The 11,449-nt window shown below is 52.8% G+C and overlaps 1 protein-coding gene across 3 annotated transcripts in view; it reads right to left on the bottom strand.

The window, feature by feature from the left end:
- Positions 1-6,214: 6,214 nt before the first annotated feature.
- The window catches only part of SYT2 (synaptotagmin II), an 11,772-nt gene continuing 6,537 nt past the window's right edge, over positions 6,215-11,449 (bottom strand). For all 3 annotated transcript variants that reach the window (XM_008581728.1, XM_008581726.1, XM_008581729.1), the window contains 3 exons: positions 11,278-11,395; positions 10,117-10,250; positions 6,215-7,320 (listed from right to left, as the gene is read on the bottom strand). In XM_008581728.1, coding sequence (XP_008579950.1) covers positions 7,114-7,320; positions 10,117-10,250; positions 11,278-11,395 — 459 coding nt within the window. In that variant the 3' untranslated portion in view covers positions 6,215-7,113. The remainder of the gene's footprint in view (positions 7,321-10,116; positions 10,251-11,277; positions 11,396-11,449) is intronic.

The raw sequence follows: 11,449 nt of genomic DNA, 5'->3' as shown, positions 1-11,449 counted from the left end.
AAGCAACCAAGAGCACGGTTATTTCTTTGAAGATGGAGGGCAGAGCTGAATGACAAGGTCGTTGAGCCCCTCTCAAGGAACGCCAATGCTCTTGTACGTGGGGAAGCTGAGTCCAGAGAGGCAGTGGTTTTCTTGGGCACACGAAGTCTCCTGGCATCACCCCTAGTCCTCTGCTGTATACATAAGTCTTCATTCATTGTTTGATTCAGGAGATCCAAAACCACTCCACAGTTCCAAACTACAAATGGAGCTAACTTGGAGGTTATTGGAGGTTAAATCCAAACTCAAAACAAAGGAGCCATGCCCAGGGAGGAGCTGCTCACGCCCACTGGCAGGGTTTGTGGGTGGGTGGCCAGGTCTGGCCTCGGGCATCAGGTCCAGGTCTGGTTTCTCCATCTAGCGAGCCCTGCCCTCTGGCTTTGCTCAGCCCCGTGTGTCTCCCAAGCAGAAATCCCTAGTCACTGACTTGGAGAGGGGTCAGGAAGGCAAGATTATTTTCCCCTGCTATCACCCAGCTGTTTGTAGCCCAAGCAGCAGCAGCAGAACAAACACACATGATGTCATGGTTAAAAAGTTCAGACCTTTCCTGGGGCCTGAAACACAGGCACAGAAGCATGGCTGATGCAGGGGCTCCTGGCCCACAAAATGTCTTTTTTTCTTTTTGGCGGCCGGCCTGTATAAGTATCAAACCCTAGGCCTTGATATTATCAGCACCAGGCTCTAACCAACTGGCCTAACAGCCAACCCATGCAAAATACCATTTCTTTATCCCCCACTGGATATGGTGAGGTCTGTGGAGACAGTGTCACCACGCGGTCATGTGGTCCAGCCCTCTGGGGTGAGGTGAGGGATGGATGGACTCTGTAGCAGAGTGAGGGGCTCACACTCAGCTAGGAGACCCTCCAGTGATAAAACCCCGTCCTTTGCCGACAGGCTCGTGCCCCTCACCTCACCCAGGCCACCCTGCCTCAGGGACTGAAGCCGCAGATGGGATAGATATTCAGGGATCCAGGCCCTTGCTCACGCAGGCGGGGCCCACGCGCAAGTCTAGCCAGTGGTACTCCCAGAGGACAAGCACCGTATGGTGTAAACTGACAAAACGGCCTGTCTTCAAGGTGAGGAGGCAGGTGGGAGTGGGAACTGAAGTAGTTTAGCCCTTTCCTAGCCTTGAGGGCAAAACTTCCCTACTCTCTTACCTTAAAAAAAATTTTTTTTTTTTTAAAGATGTCTGGTAAGGGTGTCTTAACCCTTGACTTGGTGTTGTCAGCACCACGCTCAGCCAGTGAGCGAACCGGCCATCCCTATATGGGATCCGAACCCGTGGCCTTGGTGTTATCAGCACCGCACTCTCCCGAGTGAGCCAAGGGCCGGCCCTTCCCTTAAAAATTCTGAAGCCCTATCCTTGGTCCCTAACATCTTTGCCTCAGTAGACAAAGACATTTGACGTTCCTTGCAATGGGATAATTAAGGACTTTGTAGAAATTCTCACTTTTCAAACTCCCATACCCCAGAGCCAGCCTCCCATCACTGGGCTCAGACTGTGGCTGTTCCCTAAGCCCAGCTCTGCTGGAAGGCGACTCAAGGGGTGGTCCGTCCGCAGCCTCGCAGAGGACCTTCTCCAGCATCACTACCTTCCCCCAGGGGAGCATCAGGCACTGGCGTCTGTCTTCCATCCTGAGGTGGCACGTGCCCCGCCACAGAGCACCAGGCTGTCTCCCACCTTCACCACCATGCTGACCGTGGTGGGCAGCTGCTGCCTCCCCGTTCCCCACAGCCCAGCGAAAACAACTGGAGACACCCCCCACCCCAGGTTTCTTTCAGCTCATTTCTTTAATAAGGAGACACAGCTCATTACAAAATAACAATTTGACAAGAGATGAGACGAGAACAACAGAGGCCACATAAGGGGGGTGGAGGACATTGCCAAGCGGGGTGAGGGGGGACTGTACATATGTCCTTCCTATGAAGACACAGGCAGGGCTCCTGGGGGGACATATGCATTCCAAGGTGACCTGGCCAAGCCAGCTCTGCCTGGCCCTGGCTGTGAAGTTTTCAGGCCCCAGGATGTTCAGAAAGCAGCAAACGAAGTCCTTAGATGGCAGGAGTCAGGGCAGATGGTCAGGCTTCTTCAAAGGGGGGCCCCTAAAGTCCTAACTGCTCCTGCCACCTCGCCAAGACACTCTTGACCTCAACTCGGGCCTCAATGTCTGCCTCTGCTGTGTGTGTGGAGAGTGGGAGGGTCCCAGAGAGAGCTAAGGGAGGCAAGACATGTCTTCCCTCTGCTTGTCCGAACACCTGACCCCAGCCTGCTCTGAAATAGTTCCCTCCACTTTCCCTGCTCTTTTCATGTCCCCAGCACAAAGGTCCCAGAGACTTCTGTGTGCTCACGAGGTGTGGTTTGTAAAGGGCAGAGCCCGTCTCGCCACCTCTTGCCCTGTCTCAAGCACCCTGCCCGAGTCTCCTCTCGCCTTGTCTCTCCAATCCCACGCTCGTCACCGTGGCCAGGCCTGAGGCCTCCTGGGCTGTCCCCACGCATTGTTGCCCTGGTCGGGTGCCCAAGGGGTAGGAACTGCAGGCCGGGGACTACTTGTCCCTCTCAGTTCAACACAGTCACCCGGAACCTTGGAAGCCACCGTCCCCCTCTGCCCACCTCTCTCCCTACTTGGCGCACCCGGCTGGGTCTGCCAGGGGAGTAGATGTGAGGCTCAGGGAGCCTCATGCACACCTGCTCTGCCACGTCTCTGAGCCATCCCTCAAAACTGCGACCAGCCCTGCTCCCCACTCTCCGAGGAGCCCTGGCAGCCCTCAGACCACCCTGCTCTCGGGATGCTGTCAGACGGCAGGGAGAGAAGCGTGGACTAGAGCTTAGCCACTGTGTCCTGGGCTTCTCCCCAGTGGAAGGTAAGCAGGGCTGTTCTGTCAACCCCGGGTGATACATCAGAACCTGACCACAGGCTGAGCCGCTGACTGGCTGCTCCTGAAGATCCTGGCTTCCTCCACAAGGCCCCCAAGAAAGGTATCCAAAACTATGGTGTCCCCCCCACGGCCCTGTCCACACCAGGTGGAGATGGAGTTGAACTGTCAAAAGTAGGCCGAGGAAGCCAGCTCAGGCAGGGCCAGCCAGAGCATCTCCCAAGGCCGCCCCAGATGCCCTGAACACCATCCATCCTCCTGACATGGGGCTGAGAGAGCACAGCGGGGTGACAGCAGGTGAGCCCTCCACCAGTGTTCTGTGGGGAGCCAGTCACAGGGACATAAGGGCCCCTGGAGGAGCTGGGGGCGGTCTCCAGCAGGAGGCCCTCTTTATGGCTTTTCAGTTAATTCAGACAGTGGGAGGAAGGGGCACACCACACACATACACAGGACATGGACGCTACGGGAACACCAGACACCAGGCTGGACACAGTGCCCCGTGCCCCGAGGGTTGGCTCTGCAGATGGATGTGCAACAGACAGGCCGTCAGGGTGACGGTGTCCTCCAGCATCTCCCACAGCCAGGGCCAGGGCTGGCACCAGAGCCGGAACCCTACCCATTGGAAGATTCCCAATGGGGACAGGCGGGGTAGGGCTGGGGGACAAAGACTTCTCACAACATAAAACCAAAGAAGCAGCCTCAACCAGTTCTGCAAATGGGTTTGGGATCAAGGGGACTCAGGATTACCATGCGGCTATTTACAGAAAGTTGTAGACATGCATCTTGATTGAACAAGATTCTGTTCATGTGTTTATAGATAACTGTCTTCTTTTACATATAACTAAACACACATGGAGAGGGGCAGATGAGGCTCAAATGGCTTCCGAAGGTACTTGTTTTGTTGTCGCTTAAAAAGTAAAGTATATTCATGTGTCTTCAAGTCACAGTGTCCCCTTCTCAATATTGCAGCTCAAAAAACAAGTTAAGTCCAATCCTCGGTGACCAGTCTCTGGCCTCCTGTGACCAAGGGTGAGGAGGGAGACGTAGCCATAGGGTAGAGTTGCCAGACACAACACAGGATAGCAGTTAAATTTGAATTTCAGATAAACAACGAATCACTTTTTAGTACAGCATGTCCCAAATGTTGCCTAAGACATACTTATACTTAAAAATTATTTGTTGCTTATCTGAAATTCAAATTTAACTGGACATCCTGTATATTTATTTGTCAAATCTAGGAACCTCTATAATACTTCCCTATCTCTGGACACTTTGGGATGAAAACTCACAGCCCCAAAAGCATCACTGGCCAGACACCCTAACCATATCCTCCTTAGTGCCTACATGCCAAGTACAGTAGCATCCTCAGAAATAAACCCACACAGCAGCGAGAATTCAAAATGATGCTCTGTAGTTGGGGCTACATCAGCCCATGTGTAGCAAACACAAGCATTAGGATGTTCAGGCCTAGCCCGTGCACCCAGACAGATGCCACCTGCTAGGTTGGCTCATCACAACGAGCTGCAACCTGGGGAAGGAACTGCTCCCCCCTCACACACTGGCTTTACTGTTCCAGGACTCAGTCTCCCAGCAACCTGCCCCCACCCTCAAGAATGCTCACTAGAGTTGGCCTCGGAGTAGTAAAATCCAGCCCGTCTCCAGGCGCATGGACACCCAAACCACCAGACGTGCCTACCATTTCCTTTCCTTCCCTGTCAAGGGAATGGCAAATCTTGGGCTCTTGAAAGGCTGAATGAGGTTCATGGGCAGAGAAGAATCCCAGGGGGTAGAAGTGGCTTGGGAAAGGGAAAAAGAATTAAGGTATAGGGGATGAGACTGACAGAGTTTCCGTCAATAAGGTTTGTGGGATGTGGGTGAGCAGAATGAGTGTGAGGGGAGACCCTGAGAAAGCACCAAAATCCCACAGCTCTGGGGAAGAGAGAAGAGTCCAGTGACTTCTGATGTCCTTACCAGGATATCCTACTCTGAAGCCACCCAGATTCTGAAGTTACCCTATTGTCCTACAACTCTCTACTGGCAGCGTCCCAAGGACCACAGCTTATAATCCTTACCAGAGTCCTACCTTCCCATTGTTAAGTACACATGTACACACACGCACAAAGTACATAAAATATATAAGTTTCCATGTACCAAGGGCCACTAGCGAGAAGAAGACAGGCAGTCTGAGCCCTGCTTCCCAGTCTGTTTCTGGTGGAGGTGTTCCCTCACCCCCTACCTCAACCAAAAAAACAAAGCAAGGAATAAACAAAAGCTCCTTCCGGTACCAAGGGCCACTAGCGAGAAGAAGACAGGCAGTCTGAGCCCTGCTTCCCAGTCTGTTTCTGGTGGAGATGTTCCCTCACCCCCTACCTCAACCAAAAAAACAAAGCAAGGAATAAACAAAAGCTCCTTCCCCTTTTTAAAAATAAAATAGACACTCTGCACCTTCTTTGTGCTAGGTCCTCAAAGCCCGATTCTCTCCAATACCATCCATCTGTCTCAGGTACCTACAGGAAGCTGAAGTGGCCCAAATAGGGCAGGACAGGAAGTGCTGCCATTTTTTCTGGGAAAGAGAGAGATCCCCAGGCTTCTGGGGAAGCTGTGAGTTTTCTGTGGTGAAGAAACAGCAAGAGGCCAAAGGAAGGGAGGCAAGGAGGGCTGGCCTCTGGCCACATGGGGGCCTGACTCTCTTGCCCAGACTAAGGGTTTGGAAGAGGACTCAGTGCAAACTTGACTAACATATATATGGCTTTTTATCAATGCTGGGGACAAAAGGTGAACAGCGAATGGGACACAGCTGAGTATGGAGTAGCCCTGGCAGGTCTCCTCCACCGTCCATTCGGAATGGACACCCTTCATTTCTTGGCATCCATAGAGAGAGGCCTCCCTAGAGAATGGTAGGCTGGGGCCTCCCACAGGTCTCCCCGGGCCACTCCAGCTACCCATAAGCCCTCCAGCATCGACGGCAGAGGGTCCAGGGAGCAAGGGGTGGGAGTTGGGGGGAACCCCAGGCTCCCATCTACCTCATCCTGAGAAATCTCTGCCATCTGTCCACCATCCTCCCCTTCTTGCCACCCGCTTCTTACCTGGACCTCGGGGGAACTAAGCACATTTAAACCTTCCTTTTAAAGTTTTCTGGCTCTGTACAGATAACGTGTCTTCAGTGTTGCTCCACATAAATTTAAAGAGAAACAGAGCAAAAGCACGCTGGGGAGTAAATGCAAATGGACTGTACAGCTTATACTCTGGAAAGAGGGAAGGGACAGCATCTTTGTTTCCCACTGGACAGGACGAAGATCCAGGAGTTTAATTTTGGTCTTTCTGGGTAATAGGGCTTCTGTTTCTTCATAGTTTGATATTCATTGTCAACAAGGGTGAGGTCCTAGGACTGACAGTCCCTGTTAGAGTCTGGCCAATCTAGTAAATAGTTTATATCCATGAATGTCCCAGAAACCACACTTCTGGGGAAACCATGACTGACATGAAGAAGTCTGTGATGGCATCAGGGCTTGGTCCTAGTTCTAGGCACATCCAGTCTCCACATCTTGCTGCCTCCCAAGTAGCCACCCACAAGGAGTGTGGGAGCTTCTGGAATCTGACCAGGATTTTGAGCCTTCTCCACAAGCTAACAGAAGATCTCCCAATTAGACAGTGGACTTTATTCATTTCAGAGCCCCCAGAGAGCCTTCTCTTCCTACACTACTTCACTGTCCATGGCTCATTCCAGGAGTGAAGACAGATGCTCAAAGTCGCATGCACATGCACTCATGTGTGCACACACATGGATCATTGGCCACTGTGCTGCGTTGCCTTCCGTGTCAAGAAACAGGATGTGCTGCCATTTTGTTGGTCCAAAATGCTCAAAAAGCAGGAAGTGCTGCAACTTTCTGCCAGTAGAGGGCCTCACCCAGGGTGAGGCATAGGGAAGCTCTGAAAGAGTGTGGGATACCGAGGCAGGGCATGCAGCAAGGGCAGCTCCTGGGACGATGAACAGAGCCAGGCTTCTCTTTCACCTCTTAGGGGACTCTCTTCACACAGCCATCAAAGGGAAGTTGGCCTTTAAAAAGAGAAAAAGGAAGGAAAAACAAGGACACAATCACGAACAGATGAAAAAAACCTCTAAGGTCGCACAACTGAGGTATTGATAGCTCTGGATCTTGTCCGTGTCCATGAAGGGTGCGGGGTCCCAGCCACTGCTGCCTACTTGTTCTTGCCCAGAAGTGCGTCCACCTCCTCCTCGGGCTTAAGTGAGTGCCACTGGGCGATGGGCCTCCGAGGATTGGCCAGCATGTCAGACCAGTGCCGCAGCTCTGTGCCTGTGGCATTGCTGCCCACAAAGATCTTGCCGATGGCTTCATTCTTGCCCAGCTTGTCGTAGTCCAGCACGGTGACCACTACCTGGACTTTCTGCAAGGAAAGCAAAGGAAGGAGGGAGTTGGCAGGCGAAGACGTGGGATCCCACGGCCAAATTTCTCCCCTCCATCACTCCATACTCCAAATGCTTGGGGAGGAAAGGCCTCCCCGCGCTCCCTGCTCCCATCTCTGGCTCGAATTAAGACTGAATTTACATGGAGGCAGAGGCCACGCCATTTTGGAGGCAAACTTTGTTTCTACCAACAGGCATTTATTGAGCACGTGCTATGCTCGAGGCACTATGTTAAGCACTTGGGGGAGGAAAATTGAAAAGATGAATTTCACCTTTAGTAAGCTCAGCAGACACATAACCAAAAACTTACAACACAAAGTGGTAATGGTTATGCTAGACGGCTAAGCACAAGATACTATGGAAACTCAGAGTAGTGGACAGTCCTGCTCAGCTCGATCAGAAAGGGCTTCACAGAGGAGGTGACATTTGAACTGGGACACAAAGCTGAGAATTTCTCTAGGAAGAGAAAAGAGGGAAGAAGATTCCAGGGCAGATGAGCGTGGGTGGAGGCACAGAGACATGAGAGTGCACTGATGTCTGAGGAACGTTAGAAGTTCAGAGTCATTAAGGTAGAAAGTGAGAGGCGACCAGACAGGACATGAGGTCGGCAGGGTGGGCTGGGGTCAGTGACGGAGAGGCAAGCAGTCGGGAGCTCCGAAGACTTTTCTTTTCTTTTTTTTTTTTTTTTTGCGGCTGGTCAGTACGGGGATCCAAACCCTTGACCATAGTGTTATCGGCACCGCCCTCTACCTAGTGAGCTAACCAGCCTGCAGTCTTATTTTTATTTTTATTTTCTTTCCTAAACACTTCAAAGAGAAAGGGTGGCAGAGATATTTTAGAAAGGAAACTCTGGCATTGCGATGGAAGATTCGCTGGAGGACTGGGCCCGATGGCAGGGAGGAGACAGCTGGGAGGCTACTGGGGGCCTGAGAGGGTGGGTATTGAATACCTGAACCCCGGCGGTGCCGTGGGGACGGCAAGTGGGGGCCAGATCGGAGACGCACTTAAGGGACAGAATCAAGAGAGTCTGGCGATCAGTTCCATTTGTTGAGGGGATCTGTCGCCTTTCTCCCCGGAGCCCAGCCGATTCAGACTCATCCTTTAGGACGAAGCTCTCTCTGAGAAGCCTCACCTGAACTGTCTCTGTGTCACGCACGTTGACACCATCACCTCACTGTGCTTTAGCAGCCTGTTTTCTGGTCCCCTCCCGCCGTGAGGTCCTTGGGAGCAAGGACTGCGCAAGGATCTCTCCACACTCGTTTCTCCAGCCCCTAACAAGTGCCAGCACTTGAGAAATGCTCAGTAAATTCTATTGAACAAAGGGGAAAGGAAAAAGGGCTGGGTCTAAGATGGTGCTCTGGTTTCTGACTGGGGCTGCTGGGCAGACGGTAGAGCCACTCACTGAAAACAGAGAATTCAGGGCAGAGTGTGGTGCTGATAACGCCGAGGACCCGGCGTTGATCCTGTACCGGCCAGCAAAAAAAGAAAAGGACATGGTGGGCTGGCAGCTAGCTCGGTTGTTTAGAGCCCAGCCTCAGAACACTGAGATATGGGTTCAGATCCCTTCACCAGCCACCAAAAAAAACCCAGAGAATTCAGACAAAGCAGGTTTGCTTGGGAGAGGGATAGGGGGAAGGTCCGTATAGTGGTTTTAGGCATGTTGAGTTTGAGCTGCCTGGGCCAGTGTACTTTACATCTAAAGTTCTCCGTAATGAGGACTTCTCTTTGGCTAACATTATCACTGAGCTGCCCATTTGTCCCTTGAAGAATCACAGATGACAGCATAGCCATCTCCATAGATGACAGCACCAACTCTGAAGATTCTCTGGGCACCCAAGCCCTCCTGGCGGGGGGAGGAGAGGACGAGGGATCAGCTCACTAGAAAGAAAGAGAGACCAGGACGCCACGAGAATCCTCCACTCTGCAAGCCCCTGGCTGCATCTGACTTCCAGCCCAGGTGGGTGGGTGGTCTCCTGTCCTGCCAGGTCCAGATCCCACTCATCCCGAGTGCTGAAAACAGACCTCATCTTCAATGTTTATAGAACTTGCTGGTGGGAAGGAAGGGAGAAAAGAAAGAGCAGAAAAGGCTGGAAGGATGGAGAGAAAAGAGGAGAGAGGAAGGGGTCAGAGATGGGAACAGACCTAGGGAGCCGAAGAAGTGGGGCAGGGATGGCGCAGACAGGATGTGGCCGGGGGAGGGTGCAGGAGGAAGAGGCGCCCCCTCAGCCAGCTCCCAACCTCCCTGGTGCCTGTGCCTACGTGCAAGACCATGTTTCCCAAAGTCCTAAAGGAATGATTTGTAGAAGCTTTTTTTTTTTTTTTTAAAAAGATGACAGGTAAGGGGATCTTAACCCTCGACTTGGTGTTGTCAGCACCACGCTCTCCCAAGTGAGCTAACCGGCCATCCCTATCTGGGATCCGAACCCGTGGCCTTTGTGTTGTCAGCACCATGCTCTCCCAAGTGAGCTAACCGGCCATCCCTATACAGGATCCGAACCTGGGGCCTTGGTGTTGTCAGCACCACACTCTCCCGAGTGAGCCACAGGCCGGCCCGAAGTTTTTTGAATTAGTTCATATTCATCTCCTTTGAAAAGGGGGACCATCTGGAAGAACCCCCAGGGTAAAAGGCCCCACTGTGGCACCATCAGACCTAGAGCCTTCCCCACCTGAGTCAGGTTGTTCTGGGGTCTTCAGCTGAGCTGCCTCTTCTCAACCTCCCCATCCGTGTTTGCCTCCCCGACCCCTGCTTGTGACTAGGACCCGAAGGGCTCAAGCACCTGAATCTGCTCGAAGGGGATCTCAAAGCTGAAGGACTCGTTAAAGTACGGGTTCAGGGTCTTCTTCTTTACTGTCGTCTTCTTCTTCTTGAGTCTCTTGCCATTCTGCATCAGGTGGATCTTCACATAGGGGTCTGCAGAGGGAGAACCCCAACCCGAGAGGTCTCCCTTAGCCCTCCCACGGGATGCACCCAGGCCTGCCGTAACAGGGGTCTCCACCTGCTGAGATCAGGCCTCAGAAAGCCTGAGTCATGGGACAGGAAGTCCAAAAGACACAGAGTAATCATACAGTTCAAGAGTTGCAAAAAGGTTTCAAGTCAAGGACCAACTCTGATCTTGGTTGGGGCTTCCTAGAGCACGGTGTGGGGAAATTTCCAAGTCTAAGTAAGGCTTTGTGAGAGAGAGTGTGGGCTTGACTGGTGGTGCTTATGCTCGGAAGGGGTGGAGGAGGGCTAAAGGCAGGATCATGACATCTCCTGTGTCATGATGCCAACCCAACCCAACCCTCCTAACCTTGCAGATGAGACACTGAGGCCAAAGGGGAATGACCTGCCCAAAGCCACACAACAGGTCAGTGACAGAGCTGGGCTGGCACCAAGATGTGCTGGTTGGAGCCCATGCACGAGGCTGATTCCCCAGGAAGGCATAGCAGAGGCAGTGAGCTTCACCCACCAGAACCTGTGCCATGGGCCAGCCCCACTCCCCGTCAGGTAAATGTGAAACTCAGAGCATTTCCCCCCTAGAGTCCCTTTCCAGTCCCTATAGGCAGCACAGCCTATAGCCTCTCCTGGAAAAGTGTCCCCAATTGTGGTGGTGACAAGTACACTTTGGGCTAAGCCCTGCCCACTCCCCTACACTCCCTGGGAGAAGTAAAATCCTAAGTCACTAATTCATCTGGGGGATGACATTTCTCTGCTTTTTCCCTCTATGGTCCATAGGACATGGCCAGAGAGCACCAGAAGGCAGCTCAGATTGGGGACAGGAGACCCTCGGAGAAAGGGAGGAGCTGGGGAGCTAGGGAAGCTCCCCTGCTCCATGCAGAGACAGTGGTGTCCCAGGGTAGGAAGGCTTTCCCCTCACTGGGGTGTGCTAACTCCAGGGCTCTGGGCAGTGACCGGCTTGCTGGTGCCACCCAATGGCAGCCAGAAGCTCTGCACGCACCTGAAAGGCCACCCACGTCCATTTTCTTGAGGTTCTTGGCCTCCAGGATGCAGACAGTGAGCTTCCCAGCCGTGGGCACATAGCGCAGTGAGGTGCAGATGTCACCCAGCTTCTCTGGCTGTCCAGGGGGAAAGCAGGACTCAGGTCATCTCAGCCATGCCACAGCCTCTAG

Source organism: Galeopterus variegatus, unplaced genomic scaffold (genome assembly GCF_000696425.1).
Source record: "Galeopterus variegatus unplaced genomic scaffold, G_variegatus-3.0.2 Scaffold2446, whole genome shotgun sequence".
NCBI classification, from domain to species: Eukaryota; Metazoa; Chordata; class Mammalia; order Dermoptera; family Cynocephalidae; genus Galeopterus; species Galeopterus variegatus.
This window is presented reverse-complemented; position numbering and strand designations above follow the sequence as displayed.